The sequence below is a fragment of the Gymnodraco acuticeps genome, unplaced genomic scaffold (genome assembly GCF_902827175.1).
Source record: "Gymnodraco acuticeps unplaced genomic scaffold, fGymAcu1.1, whole genome shotgun sequence".
In the NCBI taxonomy this organism is placed as follows: Eukaryota; Metazoa; Chordata; class Actinopteri; order Perciformes; family Bathydraconidae; genus Gymnodraco; species Gymnodraco acuticeps.
In genome coordinates, this window is record NW_022991435.1 from 1,908,218 (window position 1) to 1,928,435 (window position 20,218).

The following is a 20,218-nucleotide window of genomic DNA, read 5'->3' on the forward strand; positions in this document are numbered from 1 at the left end:
CAGATTATCATAAGTATTAGAACTTTGAAAAGGTTGTGCAAGAAACTATGTCTATTATTTCGAAGAAAGAACCAAATGGACTTGGAGGAGATTGTCTTCTTTCTGCACGAGGAAATGGCTGGTTCTGGCCGACTACAAGGCTATCGTTGGTTACATCTACGACAGGGATGGGCAAATGGCGGCCCACGGGCCGCATGCGGCCCCCACCTCCTCTTTTTGCGGCCCTTATATGGAGCTATTTCAGGGTCATAAGTTTTGATAATTCAAAAAAATAAAATGTATTTGAAAGTTCAAGTTTTTATCCTGAACTTTGAAAATACAATGATGTATTCAAAATAAAAATAAGTATTTGAAATCATTTTTCAGGTTGAATATTATTTTGATTCAGTTCAGCAATTCTTTTGAGTAAAATATTTATTTTCAGATTTCACTTTTATACATATTTTGATATTTGAATCCTTATTTTTTTCCGTTGAAGATTTTTCGTTTTCAGATTCAAAACAATTATTTTTTCAGTTTCAAATCTTGTTTTTTCAGGTTTCACATTGCTTTTCACCTTCAGATCGTTTTTACGCTTTCAGATCTTTTTTTTTCGCTTTCAGATCTTTTTTCCGCTTTCAGACTTTTGACCCTGATGTTGCTTGAGGGGGCGGGGCTTAGCAAAGAGTAGTTTGGCATCCTGAGTGGCAGGTTGGTGGCAGGCCTCCCTCTGTCATGTTGCCTTCATGGATATTAGGTAGCGCGAGAAATATAACTCAATACTTTCTATACACAATACTCCCGTGATTGGTGGTAAACTAATACCAGCGTCAAAGTTCCGTTAAGCGAGCTGTTGAGCATCGTAGTCAAGCATCAAGGTATAAGATCAATAAACTGTGCTAGAATGTGAAATTACTAATCCGCAATCAAGCATTGTCCTTCCCCATTTCCACGTAGCTCCATGAACGCAGCATAGTATTGGCTTGGTTTTTGCGATCAGAATCAGAATACCTTTAGACCCCGCACAAAACAACACAGACTATAACACCTCTTGTTGATAAATAACAACTATGTGCCACTGTGTCAAGTGTCCTTCTTGGGTTGCCGTACGGAGTTGTCCAATATGGCGGACCATCTTGCACATGCGCACTGCAGATCGGGCAGAGCTGCAGATCGGGGGGGTCTTCTTCGCTGCTTTTGGTGTATTTTGAGGCGGAAGTACAGCGCCACTTACAGGCCCGGCATATGTACTACTGCATCTCCAGCGGTCTCGTGTGGACGGACACGTTTCTTGAGCCGATTATGTGTGGACGGAAGACTTTTTTGATATCGACTAAGGTTCGTTTTCATCTCCGTGTAAACGTGGCCTTAGAGAAAGAGTGAATGCTTGCAGCTGCTTACAGTCCTTGTGCTAATTTTCATTAAAAAAAAAATCTTCACAACCAGATTGGTTGTGAACCCGTTGTGAGGGAGATCTTCCCATATCACAAGAATAATTGCTGAGAACATGTTGATGATGTATTACCCCAGTGACCTGTATGTTGTATGTTACTTGTTTGTTTTTTGTTTTTTTCCTCTGTATTGTCTACAAATTAAAAATAAAGTATTAAAAAAAAATAAAAAAAAATAATCTCTTTTCAATAAGTATTGTATTATAAGCAGTAGGAGACCAGGGAAGTTATTACATATTTGTGTAGTGTGTCTATTTTGTATTTACATTGTAATTCCAATACATTATTTAAATCCTTACAGTCTCAGTATGCTTTAACATGTACATATTTACTGGCCCTACCATTCTTCCTATATGGCATGAACACTTCATTATTTTGCCTTGTTCATATATTACTATGCTATAATGCTACAAATGGAGTTACAGAATAAATTAATGCCATCTCTTTGTGTAGCTCCAAACCAGCATTCAACTGTCTTAATTAATACTCATGCTTAAAAGAAAGGCATAAGTATTTAATTTCAAGCCTTGTTTATAATGCATTTAGTTAAAGCTACATTCAGTGACAGTAGTGCATTTGAGTTTAGAGTAACTTTGGTCCCATCTCGTGGGCAATGAAGGAAAAAAAAAGAAGGAAAGTAACACAAAAATCAAACAGCTCATTGTGCGCTATATCCAATCATCCTGCTTTTAATACAAAGTCAAGATACAATATCTACATCCATGGTTTGAAAGGAAAGAACAGGTACATAAGTGAGGGGGTGAGTCATCAGAGCTGGCCCTCAACACGTCATATTATGTTTCATGTGAGTGCCTTTATATTTCTCTTGACACAATAATCATTAGAAATCGAAGGAATAACATATTTCATATATGTCACACACTGTCAAGACTTCTGGACCACACAATTTCATATCAGAATAATTTCAGATATAAACAATAACTTTAGAGGGTGCATGTAGCTGTCCCATTCTCTTTCAAAAATACACCTGCTACTATGTGCTTTCCAGGAATCTTAATACCAACAGCTTGTCTGAGGTTTTAGTCAACGAATCTGCTCTCTATATGTAATTCTCTGATGCCCTTAAACGTATCACGGAGGGGCGGACCATACCTCTGTTGCGGTGATCAATCACACCGCTGCTGTTGCTATGGAGGTGGAGAGTGGGGGGGGGGCATCAAAAGGGCATCACTGTAAACTTAAACTAGGTCTCCTCTAATGCACATCTCTAGCTAACTAGTCGGACATCAGTAATCAGTATCAAATAGCACCCTACACAGAGGGCATACTTTATCATAATAAAGCAAATAAAAAAGCACCAAAACAGACCATCGAAAATAAAAAAACAAACAGTGACAATATCATACTTTAACATTGGCTCGCCAAAGAAACAGGTACACAACATCTTATCGGTTATAGTTGGTAGACATCGCAAATAAATAGATTAAAAACGAACATAAAAAGTAACAAAATAGAATAATAAATATCTTAAAAAATCATATGAAATAAATATGACAAAGTGAACAATAAGGCTTTTTTTGCGACAATAAGAACTACATCACATCCAATCCCACGTTATATCTTGTGCTCAGACGTATGTAACTGTACTGTTATAGGACTCCAATGATAGACTGTATGTACAAAATCTGTGAAACCGAAATGTCTGATTCACCGGACATCGATGTGCTCTTAAATCACCACATGGGACCAATTATGATTATATGTCAAATCAAAAAAAGATATATATCGATATCACAGAATTGTGCATTTCTACTGGAGCAGACGGGGGGAAACATCATTTGGTTAAGTTGGGATGTTCTGTACAATGTGATTTAGAAACAGAGAGAATTTGAATGAAGTTTATATGAAGGTAGGTGAGGGGAGAGGACTGTTGAAAGTGAGCAAAAAAGCGCTGAATGTTTTTTTTGGACTTCTGTCATTATCTTTCACTGCCAGTAGCCTTATATAGTACAAACACAAGATTGATGTAACTGCGAAGTCGTGCAATTCAAGTAGGTAAGCTTTAGAGGATGAAGATGATTGGGAAATAACTTTCATCCTCAATTTCAGATACTGTATGACAATAAATGTTAAGCACACAACGCATGAACATTGAGCAGCATGAACACAAGAAATAAGTCAGCGTAAGGCAGAGACGTACAGTAAAAACACACAAAAATCATGTCAGCAGAGATGGGATGAGAACTGTTTTAGCAGGATTGAAGCTTTCATTAGCATCCCTCTCAATGAGCCACTGCTGAGCTGACACAATGGGGCTGACTTCAAGAGGATATGAGCTGGAGGATGAACAAGGACCACAGCAAATAGCAAGCAAGCTCTGTTTGACGAAGAATGCACTGGACTACAGATCTCAGCCCAGTGGAGGATATGACGGGCTCTAATCACTGTTCTGAGGCCGGGCTGTTGCTCAGCGAGGACACCATTGGAGACGAGCATGAACTGATCCTTGGCCAGTGTTTGTAAGAGCGGTCTCTGGTCTGACTTTATGTTATGCTGGATAAAAGAGGCAGTCATCTCTCCTTGTAGGCCACGGCTCACGTTCACGCTGCATGGTTTCTCTTGGCACTGTGCTTTGGGTGAATGAGCATCCACATGCTTCTCCAACAGTCCTCTGGGTGTTGAGTCATGTGCTCTAAACTACGATCAGAGCTACTGTGGCAACCTTAGACACCTTTGAAATAGACTCACGGACACATAGAAATGTTCACCTTTGCACTTTGTAACCCCTTAGTACACTAAACCAATAGATACAAAGTTGAGGATAAAAAGCCCATATAGGGTGCAGCAAATATCCAGGCTCTTAGTGTTTTTTTCCTTTTTTTTATACACATATAGTATCATAATTCCTGTTCAGAAGCTGTTTGTATTTCACTGGTTCATATTGGAGATAGCTGACCACAACACACATGTATTATACGTCCTTCACACTGGAACACTGAGGTAAGTATATGTATTACACATGGATAGTCTCCACACCCACCAGCAGTGTGGGTGCTGCTAGACACAGATTTATTGTTGCTGTTTTTGTTGTTATCTTTTGTTGTCCTTGTTGGTGTATAATTCATCTTTAAGTCTTGCTCCCAGGAAAAGGTTCAATGTTCACGTTATTTCAGGCTGTCTTTCTCTCGTTTCACTCATCAGTTTGTTGGTGGACCTCGAAGCAGACAGATGGATGGGGGGTTGTCTCTTTATTTACGTTGCATAGTGGTCGAAGCTACCCAGGTACTCCAGAGCAGCCTGGTAGCAGAACTGATACTCATCCTGGGTGACAAACAGAGGATCACACAGAGGGAGAAATCATTGATCTGAACAGGAACAGACACAGGCTCACAACACCTCTCCAGTCAAATTTTTTAGCTAGAATCATGACGATGGTATGCAACAGAGGCTTAACTCAAATCCTGGCTTTACTGTAGGTTGGGATTGCTGAGTGTCTTATAAATCCTAATCTCTCAGTCTGGTGATTTCTAATTTTTCAGATGAACTGAAGGATTAAGTGTCCCTTTTGAGAAAGTTCTCATATTTGAGATAAACAAAACACTAGAAACCCATTCGTTTATGGGAAAAATGCCACAGTCACAGACCTGTTATAAAAAAAAAATCTTACATGATATGTGGTTTTCACAGAGAGCGTAAAGGTTTGTATTTGCAGCTACAAATCAGCAACAAATTATTTTCCTATTGATCAAAACTTGTGAAAAAATCAAAATAAGCACATCTTTTATGTTTTAAAGGTCCCATGTCATGGCCATTTCTACTAATCATAATTCCATTGTTGAGGTCTACTAAAATAGATTTATATTGTGCAATTTTCCAAAATCGCATTGGTTTATCATACAGGATCTCTGTATATTATGTGTATTCACTCTCTGTCCTAAACGGCTTGTTGGAGCTCCTGCCTGTGAGCCCAGTGGCTAGTCACTATACCCAAATACGTCACTGTACCCAGGAAGAAAAAGAGAAATCTCCAACGAGGCGTTCTGGGGCAGCATAGACAAGTCTTTCCTGTGTTAGAGTTGTACTCGCTACAGGGTATACTTTGAGAGTTTGTGACTCTGCAGACCATTTACATGGATAAAAAGCTACATAACACACAAGGGGACGGGTAATAACCAGAAAAGCATGACATGGGACCTTTAATATTAGCATGCAGTTGGAAATAAAATAGCCTCATACATATGGACGAATATAGATGTGTTTTTTAGGTGGTATAATGAATTTTTCTACAGCCATGATGGGAGGTGCAAATATTTTATATTTTTTCAATTCGCTCATAATTAATGAATACACATGCTTGACAGAAAACTATGTTTAACGGAATAGCATCATCATTAAAAAAGGAAAATCAGAGTGTAAGACAGGTTGAGGTTTGATTAATATATAAATAAATAATATATAAATAATTAAACAGTAAGAATATAACCGGATTGATTAAAATATTGCTTTAATCATGACCAATGGTGTGTTATAGAGTGATTTACTTGTCTCTGCCCTGCTTTATGAATCACTCAGCCCCACATCGTGTCAGTGTTTACCTCAGTCTGCACCATGGCCGGTCTCTGTGTGCGCAGCATTTTGACGGTCTGGAAGATGTCCACTGCCCCTTCGTAACGCATCCTCTCCAGGACGATACTCAGAGTGATGAAGACACCGGTCCGCCCCACGCCAGCACTGCAGCCATAAAGGGAAACATGACTATAGTTAACAAAGTGTCTGAGCTTAATGTGCTACACCTACTGCCGTTATTATGCAATTACATGTACTTTTAATTAACATTGAATGGTTTCATCATTAGTCGCTGAGATGTCATGCTGCTTACCTGCAGTGAACACTGATTGGTCCATCCTGGCCAAACTGCTCCTTGGTTTTGTGCACTTGGCCAATAAAATCGATGAAGCCCTCTCCGGATTTGGGCACGCCTTGCTCTGGCCAGTCAGTGAACTGGAACTGACGCACTGTCCGTGATTGGCCGTCCTGAATAAGTGAGGTGATGAGGGGGTGAAGAACGATTAGCCTGAGTTGATAAGAGAGTGTATCTGATGTATCTTCAAAAAGCATCAAGATGTTTATCCTTTAAAGATGTAGTTAGTGTTTGTGCGTTGTTGCTTTATTCCACAAAAAGATTATTTAAAGAGATTCTTCTTCTATTGACTGAGGAGTGAGACGCTGCCATGCAATATCCTTTTCTTCCCTTCTAACGATTACTGTTATCTGACCCTGGATCAGTGGCTGTGGTTAACTCCAAGCTGTAATGTCTGTACGTCTGCCATTGTCAGCCAATCAGAGGGCAATTACATCTTTTCTCTTCTGCTCAGCCTTTCTGGCTCCCCTTTAATGGAGATCAATAGAGCATCTGTCAATGTGGCGTCAGTGCAGGACAGGCCTAACTGGAGTTATCTATGACTGGCTGATATGTGCATGAGAGGATGTGCACACACAGTCACTCACACATACACACTATGCTGTCAAGGTGATCTGGAGACAGCACGGTTGAATGAGTAATCTAAGGGGCTACTTACCAATAGACCTAAGCATTCCCATACAAAACACACACTAACCAACACACACTACAGGTCGATAGGACATGCTTTGCATCGCTGCTTTCAAACAGCACTGATGGATTGGGAAAAGGGCAGAAAAGTCAAGGAGTGTAATGTTACGCTTGCTGTTTGGATACAAAATACAGCAGAACATGAACTCACCCTGGCATCCGTGACTTTGAACTCCCGGAGGATGTACTGAGGCATGTTGTACTCAGCCATGGGGTCCACCACGAAGTACTGGTACCGGGCTGAGCGCTCTGCAGGCCAGTACTGGTGACACTTCTCCTGAGAGAGCAGAACAAAATAAACGATTAATGACATTGTGAACTGGGCTGACATTTAATGTAATTTCTAGCTCTTTGTCTCTGTGCATGTAATTACCCCTACCCGGCCCATTTCTCTCAGTTTGGTGAGCATGACCACAATGGTGGAATTGTGTTCCCACAGCATCCTCCAGAAATCCTCTGTAGTCTCAGCCAACGGACCCTGGGTGGCAATGTAGCCTCTCTGCTGCCTACACACACACACACACACACACACACACACACACACACACACACACACCCACACACACACACACACACACACACACACACACACACACACACACACACACACACACACACACACACACACACACACACACACACACACACACACACACACACACACACACACACACACACACACACACACACACACACACCACACACACACACACACACACACACACACACACACACACACACACACACACACACACACACACACACACACACACACACACACACACACACACACACACACACGTCACAAATGAGATTTAAACAAACTCCAACGAGAACAGAACAAAGCAGCAAACCTTGCTCTACAGTGTTCATACGGCACTAACATCAATCACATGCATATCCATCTTAACTGTCTAAACGTTAAATACAGGATGATGGCAGCACCGATACTATCTACATGGCAGATTTAACTATCCAAGAATCAATCGTGTCAATACAGTCAATTAAAACACAAATTAGGATCAGACATAGGCAACATGAAGGGTGTTTTTCACTCCCCAAGGCAAAAACGTATTTCCTTTAACAAATAGTTGTATATAAAGCGATAAAAACACACTGCTACTACCTTAATTAACAAATAAATCAATGTTTATGAAACAAATAAGGAAACATATTCAAACATCATATTTGTAGGATGAAATGCATAGTTTAAGGGGATTTGCTTTTGCTCAGAAGAACTATGTTGAGGAAGTCATCAGTGTAATTTTTTTTAATTGATGGTATTCTCTACTATACCGTCTTATTTTTGCCTGGAATTGTATATGTGTGCTTTCAAATCTGCACCACAGGAAGACTAGTTGCGCTTTAGGGCATAGACAACTAATGGGGATCCTATAACTAAATATGATATAAAACCACCACATGCTTTAAAAGGTAATTAAAGTGTTTTTATAATATTCTAATTTGTACACAAGTGCACGCACGCACGCACGCACGCACGCACGCACGCACGAATGCCTGAATCATCAGAAGCCCTGTGACTGAGGCAAGTGCCGTGCAGCAAGACAAATAGCGATTACATGTTTACAATAATGACTGATGTGACAGGACGTGACAGGTGGGAACATTGCGGTGAAAACCCATCCAGTCCATTCACTCATGCCATAGGAGGACGAGGGGATCAGGTCACATTAATGTTCTCTGGACAAAAACATACCTGTATCCGTCTATGTAGCTCGCGTTGATGTAGTCAGAGCCCTCCAGGCCTCTGATTGGCTGGAGGCAGACGCGGGTGGTTTCATAGGGCATGATGTTGACCAGTCGGTTCTTGAATTTGTTGCAAGGCAGGTTGGCTGTGACGAACCGGGATGTGTGGGCTTTGGTGTTAGCCAGCCGCTGCATGGAGAGAGAACATGTAAAATGTGTGAAGATGTTTCTATTTAGTTTTAATCTATATTATTTATATATATATATATTCCAGGAAATCTAACCTTATTTGGCATGCAAGAATGCAGGATTATCAAAGATGTATTCCTAGTTATTTTATGGAAAGGACTACCGTTTTCTAAAGGTTCCCTATCTGGGGGAATACAAAATAATTTGGAAAAGTTTTTTTAATTTGTGTTCATGTCATCTCTTAGGTAGACTATATCTCAAAGGCTCCAATAAGTATGAATACATTTAAATGATTTCAGAAAGGAAAATCAACCACATTTTGAACTGCTCACCACTCGCAACTTGTAACAGGCGATTATAAGAAGACATGATTTTGTTTTAGGTAGCTCAAAAAACACTTTTCTTTGCCTCTTTTCAGACAATCTCTTAAAATGTAATATTTGCGAGACAGCAAATATTCACACCCTTGTAATTTGACCCCTCTCCCCTACCTTGAACTCCAGCTCCATGCCGGTGATGTGCTCTCCGGGCTCCACCTTGGCCAGCTTCTGCATATAGGAGTAAAGACTCCTAGCGGCCACCTCAGTGTTCCCACAGGCCACGGCCTCCAGCAGGGCCTCGTGGATGAAACTGTATTGATCCTCCGTCTGCACCATGTAGTTCCTCTGTGAGCGCATCAGGGTCACGTGACCGTAGATGTCCACAGTGCGCTCTTGTCGAATGCGCTCCAGCATGGCATCGATGACAATAAAACAGCCAGTGCGACCAACGCCGGCACTGATAGAGGAAGAGGAATAAGTGTTGACCAAGAGGGAAGCTTTTTCTGTTTCCTACTTTCATTTAAAGGAATAGTTCAACATATTGAGCTTTTTAGTTTTGCCTTAATTTGGCTGAGAAGATACCAGAGATTTAGTGGTATCGTTATTCTCATCTAATTTAAAAAAATGCATATTTACCAAAATGAATCAATTTAAAGGTCCCCTATTATACAATTTTCATCAATACATTATAGGTCTCAGATATATACAAAACATGTCTCTGAAGAGTTTGGCTCAACATACCAAACAGATATGGTTGTACACAAGCAAAACAATCGTTATGACCTCATAAAGTGGCCAAAATCTGATCAGCTCATTTTCTGACAGGTTGTTATATAAATGGATGAGGACAAAAAGTGAGCGAATCTTTTTTCCTGAAACTCTCAGAATCTCTTTACACAGAGGGGACACATGTTTATGTATAAAATACATGAAAAAGTGGATTTTGCATAATAGGTGACCTTTAAGATAAAGTTAGGTGTGTGTGCTGTACCTGCAGTGAGCGATAATAGGTCCGGCGTCAGGAGGGTTGCAGGCTTTGACCCTGCGGAGGAAGTTGAGGAAGGGGGTGGGATACTCCGGCACACCGTGATCTGGCCAGGATGTAAACTGGAACTGACGCACCTCTCGCCGCTCACTGCTGCCACTCTTAAATAAGAGACAAGAAAAAAATGTGGCTTTACAGTCACTGAAGACACATTTGTCTGAACATGTGCATGTGTTAGATCAGTGGTTCCCAAACGGTGTGCCGCGGCACACTGGTGTGCCGTGAGGCAAGTCCGGGTGTGCCGTGGGATTTTGTGACAACCATACGTTATTATTGCAATATACAACTACACAAAAATAATTATTTTTTAATTTACTATATCAGTACTTTGTAGGTTTATATGTACGTCATCTGCGCGACTTGCACGTCCACATCTCCACGTGCAGTGCTGCATAAACATGGCTGAGTCAGCGATAACTTTCGAGGGGTGGAGGCAGGGCCGCCCCTTGCCAACTTAGGGCCCCAAGCGACATTGTGAGATGAGGCCCCCCCCCAACCGACAGGAGTGAAAAAATGTTTGCAAATATAATTCCTGTTTATTATTATTATCAACAGTTACTTTTTTATACAGTGAGGTAAATGGTAAATGTGCATGTATGTCGTTCAGTATGTGTTTACAGGTGAATGCGGCTGCGGCGTTTTTAGCGATCGCGGCCACTCTAGTCAATGGGTGCTATTCCACCAGACCCGCTGCGCCGCGCCGCGGCTCGAAGCGTCCTAGAAGCTCCTCGCCGCAAGGAATTTCTAAAATATAGGATGAATCCTATTTTTGACGCGGCGCAGCGTGGCGCAGGCAGGAAGTGGAACGTTCATCCAACAACTGCAAGGCTGCACACACGACGCAACGTTTTGAAACGCGCCTGGTGGGTTATGACGCAGGAGGAGGTCGCAGCGCAGCGCAGACGCTTCCGGTGGGATCAGGGGGTGAGCGTCACCATGAAATGTGCAAATTGACATAAAAATGAATAAAAGGGGAAAAAATGCTCCATGTTTTTTAGGCTGTAAACTTTAACTGTTATGTAAGCCAACTAGACAGACAGTGTATCACTCTTCCTCTTGTACATTAGCAGATAAAAGGCATAACATACTTGAATGAATGGTAAATAAAGAATGCTGGAAATAACTGCATCTCTGCAGAGACTGCCTTCTTCATGTCGTGAATTGCAGCTGATATTTTAATATGGCAATTGGCAATTTGACTTATACAACATTCGCAAGTTGTACATTTGACTCATACAATAATAACCCACCTTCGAGTGATGCTCTAGTTTCTTCATGTTTTGTCTTTTGCGCCGGACTGAAACTGTCTTTTCACCGACATCTCTTTACCTGCACTAGTGGCCGTATCAAAGCCGTGATTGGTCAGATGTCGATACATTAAAACGGTGTCGGGTTACAAACGTGCTCCCCTTGTCTCACCTCTCACTCTTGCGGGGGATACGCGGAGAACTGAGCGGAGAACTGCGCACAGCAGCTGAGGCCCTCTGGGCGGGGCCCCCTGCACAGGGCGGGGCCCCATGCAGCCTGCGTGATTGGCCTGTAGGGAGGGGCGGCCCTGGGTGGAGGTATGCCCATTATTTTGAGTTCGTCCGAAGAATAGACAGGAATGTGACGGTGAGGTGCAAACTGTGTCCAGGCCAGAAGCTGTTATCCACTGCTGTAAACACCACGTCAAACCTCAACAAGCACCTGCAAAGAACACATGCTAAGGTGAAGCTACCGCACACGCTATTTGTTGTTTGTTTATATCACAAAGTCTGTTCTTCTTCTCTGTCTTCCGGTTGTTGCCTGTTTTGAATGACAAATACACACTACCGCCGCCTGCTGGTAAGGAAAGTTATTGCCACTCACGCATGCGCAGTTCGTACGTGCTCGGCGAGTAAAGTAACGAGTAAAGTAACGAGTTACTTTATGTAGATAGTAACGAAGTAGTGTAATATATTACTTTTTTAAAAGTAATATGTAATATATTACTTTTTTTTTGTAACGACCCCATCTCTGGAGTTGGCGTTCTCTACTCTGATTTACATGAAGAACAACAGGAGGTCACGGCTCTCTGTTGAACAGGACTTGCGAGTGGCCCTCTCCTCAGTGCCACCAAGGATTTAAAAATTCTGCGCACCCCGACAGACACATGTATCTCACTAATTTGTAAGTCGGCAAAAATATTTACAATAGCACATGTTTCAATGCTGATTGCTGAAATGTTACATTTATAATTTGTAGTTCAGGACCATGGACAATGCAGCTTCCTTGCATTGACAGTTCTCTGTGCTGAATTTCTGCTGAGTTTCCTTTGCCTCATTTTTAATGTTGTGACCTGTCTGGTTTAAATGAGTGTGTTGCTGCTTTGATGAAGCCTAATTTGATAAAGTTTCAAATTAATTTCTGAAATATTTCGTTAATAAATATTTCACGAGTAATATAGTTGTCTTTGTCACATTTTATTTGGCATTAGTAAATAATTATGCACATTTACAGATATTTGACATGATATGAGTGATAACACGTGTTATAAGGGCTATTTTGCACAATAGGTGTGCCTTGAGATTTTTACTTGCATTATTGAATGTTCTAATATTAAACGTATTCAATAATTGAAGGGAAATGACAACATTTCCAATTGGTTTGAACTCAGTTTCTCAGATATACTGTATCTCCATCAGTTATCAATCAATCAATCAATGTTTATTTATATAGCCCAATATCACAAATGTTACATTTGTCTCAGTGGAATTCACAGTTTGTACAGAATATCAGTTATGATGATGTAGTTATTGCCAACCATAGAAGCCAGGACTATTTTTGATTGATTTGTTATGCTTTTAGTTCTAACGTCTGTGCTTTTAACTATTGCCTGCCTGTGGACGAAATGAAAATAAGCCTTTCTTGCTAAGAAGAAATGTTGCACTGTCAATATGCGCTCTCACTGTCATACATTTATATACTAAAATAAACAAAAAATATATCCAAGAAGCTTTTTAATTAGTGCAATCACAATGATTCCTACACACACTGTATAAATTAAAAGGAATAGTTTTAGATAATGCAGTTTGAAGACCCCAAATATTCTTACACAACAGACAGGAATAATACTAGGATAAGGAAATATTGCATGTGTGTTATTCTCCACTCTATGACAGATCTCGTAGCTGGACGTTTGACAACACATTACACAATTTGGAGAGGCTGTGCAACACTTGGAAGCGAACGTTGGCCCAGTTTCTGTATTTGTAAGTAGGCCACAGAGACAGGCTAGTCTGCCGGTCCTAGATTAGTCCTGCGCTATAAGAAAGTGCTCTGCTTCCAACAGTGATCAAATCTCAGCCTCTGACACAGCGAGGATGGCCTGGTTTGAACACTCCATGAAGCCCAGAATAATCTATCCTCCTCCGTGTGTTCACATGCGCGACTCGGTCAGTGACAGTGGAAATTCGTAATTACTCCAGGTTCCGAACGGTCAATTCAAGACATCAAAGCAGTTTTCAATGATAGTAATTACTAGAGGAAAGGGCAGAGCGGTGAGTCAAGGGGTGGATTCAGATAGAGAGGGAGCAAGAAAAGAGGGCAATCATTTTACCTTGTGCAGGGAAAGGGTGCGCACACAGAATGTGGCCAGCTCCATTGTGTCCAGCAGGGTGACCTGGATCGTCCCGTACGTCTCTGTGCCGCGACTCGGCCAGTACTGGTCACACTTTATCTGCACGGATAATGCAAAAGCATCATCATTATAACTATTATGGTTTTCAGACTGAATTACAAAAATCTGTTTCCCTAAATTTAAGATAAGAAAAAATTGACCTTTATTAATCCCCGTGGGGAAATTCAGTGGTTTATACAGCAACAGGGTAAGATTGAAAAACAGGACAGCACAGTTCTTTGAATTATTACACAAGATTAAAGATTCATCAAATTAAAGAGATACGATTACAATTATATACAGTTAAGTAACTTTTAAAATAAGAAATGAATAAAATGAACATATATACATATTGGTTAAAGTCCCTTACGTGTATTGGGGTTACAGATGGGGTCCAAAACTAGCAAGCCACAAGAATGTCTGGGAGCAAATTAATTGTATATGCTACACCAAGGGTGTAACTTTGGTTTGAGAAGTGGGGGGGACACAAAACAGGGAGTCTTCCGCAATGAAACATTGTTCTCGATTTAATTCCATTTCCTGCCTTTCTACAAATATATTAGGGACTATGGTGTTAACTAATCCAAGAAAATGTGTAGTGTATAATGAGTGCACAAACTTATCTAGTATCCTATCCATGTGAGCCTGTTTTATTCGTGATGACCTCACATCCTCTTGGGGGGTCCGGGGGCATGCACCCCCGGGAAGATATTTTTCTTTAAATTGAAGTTAAAGGCATCAATCTGGTGCACTTTGAGGGCAACATTAAGAGATTTGTGGATACAGCTCTCAACACTCATATGAAACAGAACTGTATATATTTCAATAATCAAAAAGCCATTAGAATATGCTCACAACCAATAAAAAATCATTGATATACTCCTCTCTCCTATCTTTATCATACCTAGTCTGCATTCTTTCTTTTTATTTATGGATATTTTACTAATCACTCCCCTTTCAAACTGTGTTTTTTATTTTTTACTGACATTGGAATTATTTTTTAATTTATTTTGAACAACTATATTAAATAGATGGAGTTTAGCATCTATTTGTTGTTTATATAGATGACCAAACCGTTTGAGAGCCACTGAGATAACTTAGACTAAAGTTTACAATCGAATCGCTCAGCGAGTCCTTTACTTCCCCTAAACTGACGTTATCTCATTCTCTCAGTCCGACAGGAGAGAGCTCTCCCTCTCCTTATTGTTGAAACAGCTTCTAATCTCCGTTAGCTCCGAGCTAGCACCAGATGCTAACAACAACAACCCCCGTAACCAAGGGACTGCTAGCCAGGGAAAAGTCGATTAAGCCATTGCACGGTATGTTGTAGAACACATGCAGGCTATTGCTACAGTGGAGTCACCCGCTTTCAGGGAGCTAGTTAGCATGATACCATGTCCGGGCGGCACACGGCATATGGGACGGAAAACTTTTTCCAACTACCTGGAGAAAGAATATACAAAAATGGAAAGCCAGCTAATATTGATGCAATCCAGATTGCATATAATGCATGTCAAGTTGATCAACAGATTGTATTATTCTCCAATGCAATAACAGTACTGAAATGAAGGCTATAAGGGCATTAATGGGAGCCCTTTTTTCAAGCAACTAAAACGTTACTTTTCACAGTAACGCATTACTTTTTGGTGCAAGTAACTAGTAAAGTAACTGAATTACTTTTTAAATGAAGTAACTAGTAATGGTAACTAGTTACTGGTTTTCAGTAACTAGCACAACACTGCCTGCCACACACACACAGACACTCCTCCGTGACATGACCGCTTGCGTAAAATAATAATAAACACATTTGAAAAGTGGGGGGGGACACAAACGGGATTTTGAAAAGTGGGGGGGACATGTCCTCCCTGTCCCCAGTGGAAATTACGCCCATGTGTTACACAAATATGGCCAGGGTCCGTTGCATTTTCTGAATATTGGGTTGCAGATTAACATTTTCAAAAGGGGAGTTCGTTTAGCATGAAACACTTGAAATAACTAAAGGATAAGTTAAAAAATAAAGTAGAAAGAAAGTGAGGTCAAAGAAAAGAATTTCTGCTAAAAAGTTAGCAATGATTGCGAGTCAGACCTAAATATTTCAGATGTGTGTATCTCACACTGCACTGTAACTTTAATTCATGTACCTTTTGTTATTCATGTTTTATTATCTTTGCTTTTAATTGAGTGTTTTCAAATGCTCTTAATGTCTTTCATTTTTGTAAAGCACTTTGAATTGCCTTGTTTTGAAAGGTGCTATATAAATAAACTTGCCTTGCCTTGAAGGGTTTATAGGTTTAATTACATTTGTAAAGCAAACAGGCTAAACTATAAATGACGGGTAATCTAAGATGTATATTGGGGGTCAGTGTGTGGAGGTTGGACTTCCTACCCGTGACTTCTCCTCGAGGCGCGTCATCATGACCACAGAGGCGGCCCGCTGCTCCCACACCTTCCTCCAAAAGTCCCCGAACGTCTCCGCCAGTGGCCCCTGTGTAGCGATGTAGGCATTCTGCTTCCTGTAGCCATCAATGTAGTTGGCGTTGATGTAGTCGCTCCCCAGGATACCTGCGCAGACGTGACACTTGTAAGGCTCTGATGCTAAACTGCATCTGCATAAGCAACATAATAAATTAACCTGCGTGTATGACATCAAACAGCCTAACAAACTTGTTTGTATCTGGCAGCCGTGCCTTACGACAGACGGCTGCTAGGTGACTAGCGGACGACAACAAACAAACAACACTGTCTGTGTAAATTCATGAGCTGAAGATCAAATCCATTCCCCCCCTTCTTGTTCTGGAGGAGTGCTGGCTGCACTTGAATGCACTGGCACTGTTTGTCCGTCTCATGCCACTGCACACAGCCAGTCCTGAGTACCGTTTGCAATTTCACATTTCATCCATCATGCAGTTCTCCCTCTCCTTCTCCCACCTCTCTTTGCTTTCAACCCTTTAAACACATCCGTACTCCCACTCTCACATGTCTATATCTAAACATCTTATTTTTCAGCTAATCCTCACCTTCTAGGGGAGCCAGGATGACTCTGGTGTGGTCGTACGCTATGACGTTAGCGTAGCGGTTTTTGGGCTTGTTGACCTCCAGGTTTGAATGCTCCCAGGTGAACTGCTGACTAGGGTCGATGGACTAAGAAAAAGCAGCAGCAAATACACATTAAGAGAGTGGCGTATTGAGTAGTGTACTTGAGGATAATGGAAAGAGCATTCTGTTATGTAGGCAAGTTACAGCAACAAATTGCAGAGCTGAATAAATCATGAACATATAATCTGCCCGCATAGATGGAAATGTTAAATAAGAATGCTTTATGAAGCGAGGCTTAACAGGCTTAACAGGCTTAACATCTTTAAACAATGAGAATACATTCTTACCTCGTACTCCTGGGAGAGGCGCAGGTTGTCGTTGGCTTTCAGCACCTCAATGTGCTCGGCCAGCTCGTTGATGGGGATGGTGGGGTGGCTCATCATTCCTGCGTGACAACAACAGTCACACGCTGAGTTACCCTAAATTACTGCAGGTCAATATCACTCATATGCAAAGAAGTGCAGATAATAATACAATCAGAGAACTTCACATATCATTAAGGAACACGCTGAGGCAGAAAATCAATTTTGATCCATGTGCGAGGACAAAGTCAGGCGAGTCTTGTTTGTAAATTGTTTTTCTTTGATAAATGGCTTTCTCTGTGATCAGAGGAGCAACGATTCAGAGAAAACAAACACAGACAGAACACTAATTAGGAGGGTTGCACAAACGTACACCCACATAGAGCAACCTATGCCTCGTACATCCGTTTCTGTTCACAGCTGGAGCGCGAAAAGTGGAGCTTTTGCGATCTATTGTCCATTCAAAAGGAAAATAGTTACAACAGCAAATCAAAGAGGAACACACTTTGTACACAATAAACAATCTATCTCAGTCAGAATGCACTCTCCATGTTTCTTGAATTGTAATCCATGTCGATACACTATGAAAAGCATTTCAGATATTCTGCTGCTACAGCTATTAATAACAGGCTCATGCCGTATCAACGGTTATTTTTTCCCGCCAGCATGGCAATGAAGCACCCACAGGTTATCACGACAAAATGCTTCTGTCACGACCAAAACGACCTCAGATAGCATCAGCTGGTTAGGTTTGAGACAAATTTCATCTTTGTTGAGCATCTCACAAATCTCAGGGGAGAAGAAGTGGGAGCTTCAGTTATTCTGCCACATGAGAGTAAAACAATAAAATGATCGAAGAGACGAGCTGATGCGCTTTGTTCTGTGGGTTTTACTTCGCATCCCACGAACATGTAAAAAAACTCCACCTTAAACTATGGATTAAATGAGAAAGTTTGCAAGGTAAAACCTTTCTTCACAATGACACATCTTGCCAACTTTTCAACAATGACTTATTTATGAACTGCACTCGTGACAAAATCGAAAATACTGTCATTCAATCCCTCCAGGCCATGTGTTTTTGGATGCTGTTAATTTAAAGGAAGGAGAGAAAGTAAAGCATCATCCGCCTGATGCCTGGACCAAAGCAGCTGTGTTGTTAGATCTCGCTCTGTAGGAGGTGGGCAGCGGCCAAATGCCTGTAGTTACATCACAGCAGGGTTTAAGTTGGTGAGCCAGAGAGAACAGAATTAATTCCTCTATGAATTATCACAGTTAACCAGCAACTCACCTTTTGATATATCATTTTGACCGTTTAACTTGGGAGTGATAAGACAGATATCTGTGTGTTCTGATGTGTTATCTGCAGCCTGGAATGTGGACTGTGGGCGAGAGGAGATGATCTGATTTTGTCACACCGTTATGACTCAGCCGTAAGCACTGACTGCAATACCTGGGCAGCGACCATTTTGATTCTAGAAATGACTGGAAGCTGCCACGTGGGTTGTGATGCACCTTCACAATCTTGTCTGCATAATCTTACCAAAGTTAAAAATAGTGGCATGAATATTTCATCGTCAATTGATGAGCAATCGGAAGTACATTTTAGTATGCAATTACGAAGTGAGTTTCATACCTGGTGTCTGGAAGTTGATGCGTCTCATCTCCACGGGGTCTGTCGGGTGATGGGCTATCCTCGTTCCATCTTCGTTCTCCAAAAGTCTCTTGGTACCGGGTTCAGAGTCCTTGCGCTTGCTGCTCAAACAGCATTTAGTCAAAAGAGCAATTAGTAGATACAAACAACCAAGGAGAAAAAAACTGACTGACTTGTGACACATCATTAGCATGGCTACTTGGATTGAGTAAATAGTGCATTAATAAAAATGGTGTTTCACAGCTTTGTACAAGTTCCCCGTACAGCATCTGGTATCATGTAATTGCTGTGGGTTAAAATGAACAAAGAGCTTGACATTGGTTTAATCTTACCTGTCAGGTTTGCTGCTTCCAGTGAAACAGGAGCAAGGGAAAGAATAATTAGGGGGAGAAAAGGAAGGAAACAGACAGATTGTAAGAGAGGAAAATCAATATTTTCCATTAGTATTCAAAACGCTTGATGGCATGCAGCAGATATCTAAGGACTAAAGCAGGGTCAGACTGTTTCGTAGGGAGAACAAACTTCGTAATTGGAACAAATTTCATAAATATACAGCTAAGAGTTGAGCATTTGTGGGAGGATAGTCAAACATTAAACAATTCCGGATATCAGCAGGAGTTGCTTACAGAATGTGAGCCAAAGCATGGAAGATAGAAAGGTAATGAATCTTAAAAGAAAAGGCTGAAATATTAAATGTGTTTTAATTATTGTTAAAAATACTCCCAACAGACAACTAAGAATGAATTGGTCTTACAGTACTAAAACACATTGTCTGTTAAGTCGAAGCCTTTTTACCCTTGAAAGTATATATTACATTCAGGGTAACTATGGGCTCGGGGAGAATCACTTCCCACTCACTTTTTGTAAAGGAGGATAGCAATGACAATGCAGATGATGAAGACCACAGCCAGGACGGGTCCAACCACCCAGATCAGACCGTCGCCTGCATCGAGGTGCTGGGGGTCTGAATCTGGGGCAATCACAGGGTCTGTGTAGGGACTCGCCACGTACATTTTCTGTAAACAAACACACAGGCATATAGTCAGAAAAACAAGAAACTGAAAATGGTTTCTTTTTTTATCTCATTGGAAAAACGACCATGAGCGCATGGCACAAACAAATTATATATAATTACAAAAACTAAACACACAATAGCCTTGAAAAGCATCAGTGCCACAGCTCTTTCTCCGAGTCTTTACAGAGTGTAACCCTGTACCTCAGTAATGAGCCGTTGCACTAGATTGCATTAGATTGAGAGGACACAGG

At 41.0% G+C, this 20,218-nt stretch overlaps 1 protein-coding gene across 10 annotated transcripts in view; it reads right to left on the reverse strand.

Moving 5' to 3' along the window:
- Window positions 1–2,091: 2,091 nt before the first annotated feature.
- Window positions 2,092–20,218, reverse strand: part of LOC117532742 (receptor-type tyrosine-protein phosphatase S-like) — an 81,006-nt gene continuing 62,879 nt past the window's right edge. For 4 of the 10 annotated variants that reach the window (XM_034196208.1, XM_034196207.1, XM_034196202.1 and 1 more), the window contains 15 exons: window positions 19,811–19,968; window positions 19,285–19,299; window positions 18,935–19,053; window positions 17,287–17,384; window positions 16,921–17,044; window positions 16,290–16,465; window positions 13,844–13,963; window positions 10,210–10,364; window positions 9,390–9,675; window positions 8,720–8,898; window positions 7,376–7,508; window positions 7,154–7,279; window positions 6,271–6,425; window positions 5,987–6,122; window positions 2,092–4,712 (listed from right to left, as the gene is read on the reverse strand). In XM_034196208.1, the coding sequence (XP_034052099.1) occupies window positions 4,644–4,712; window positions 5,987–6,122; window positions 6,271–6,425; window positions 7,154–7,279; window positions 7,376–7,508; window positions 8,720–8,898; window positions 9,390–9,675; window positions 10,210–10,364; window positions 13,844–13,963; window positions 16,290–16,465; window positions 16,921–17,044; window positions 17,287–17,384; window positions 18,935–19,053; window positions 19,285–19,299; window positions 19,811–19,968 (2,049 nt within the window). In that variant the 3' untranslated portion in view covers window positions 2,092–4,643. The remainder of the gene's footprint in view (window positions 4,713–5,986; window positions 6,123–6,270; window positions 6,426–7,153; window positions 7,280–7,375; window positions 7,509–8,719; window positions 8,899–9,389; window positions 9,676–10,209; window positions 10,365–13,843; window positions 13,964–16,289; window positions 16,466–16,920; window positions 17,045–17,286; window positions 17,385–18,934; window positions 19,054–19,284; window positions 19,300–19,810; window positions 19,969–20,218) is intronic. The other 6 variants (XM_034196209.1, XM_034196210.1, XM_034196205.1 and 3 more) reach the window with 3 other exon arrangements.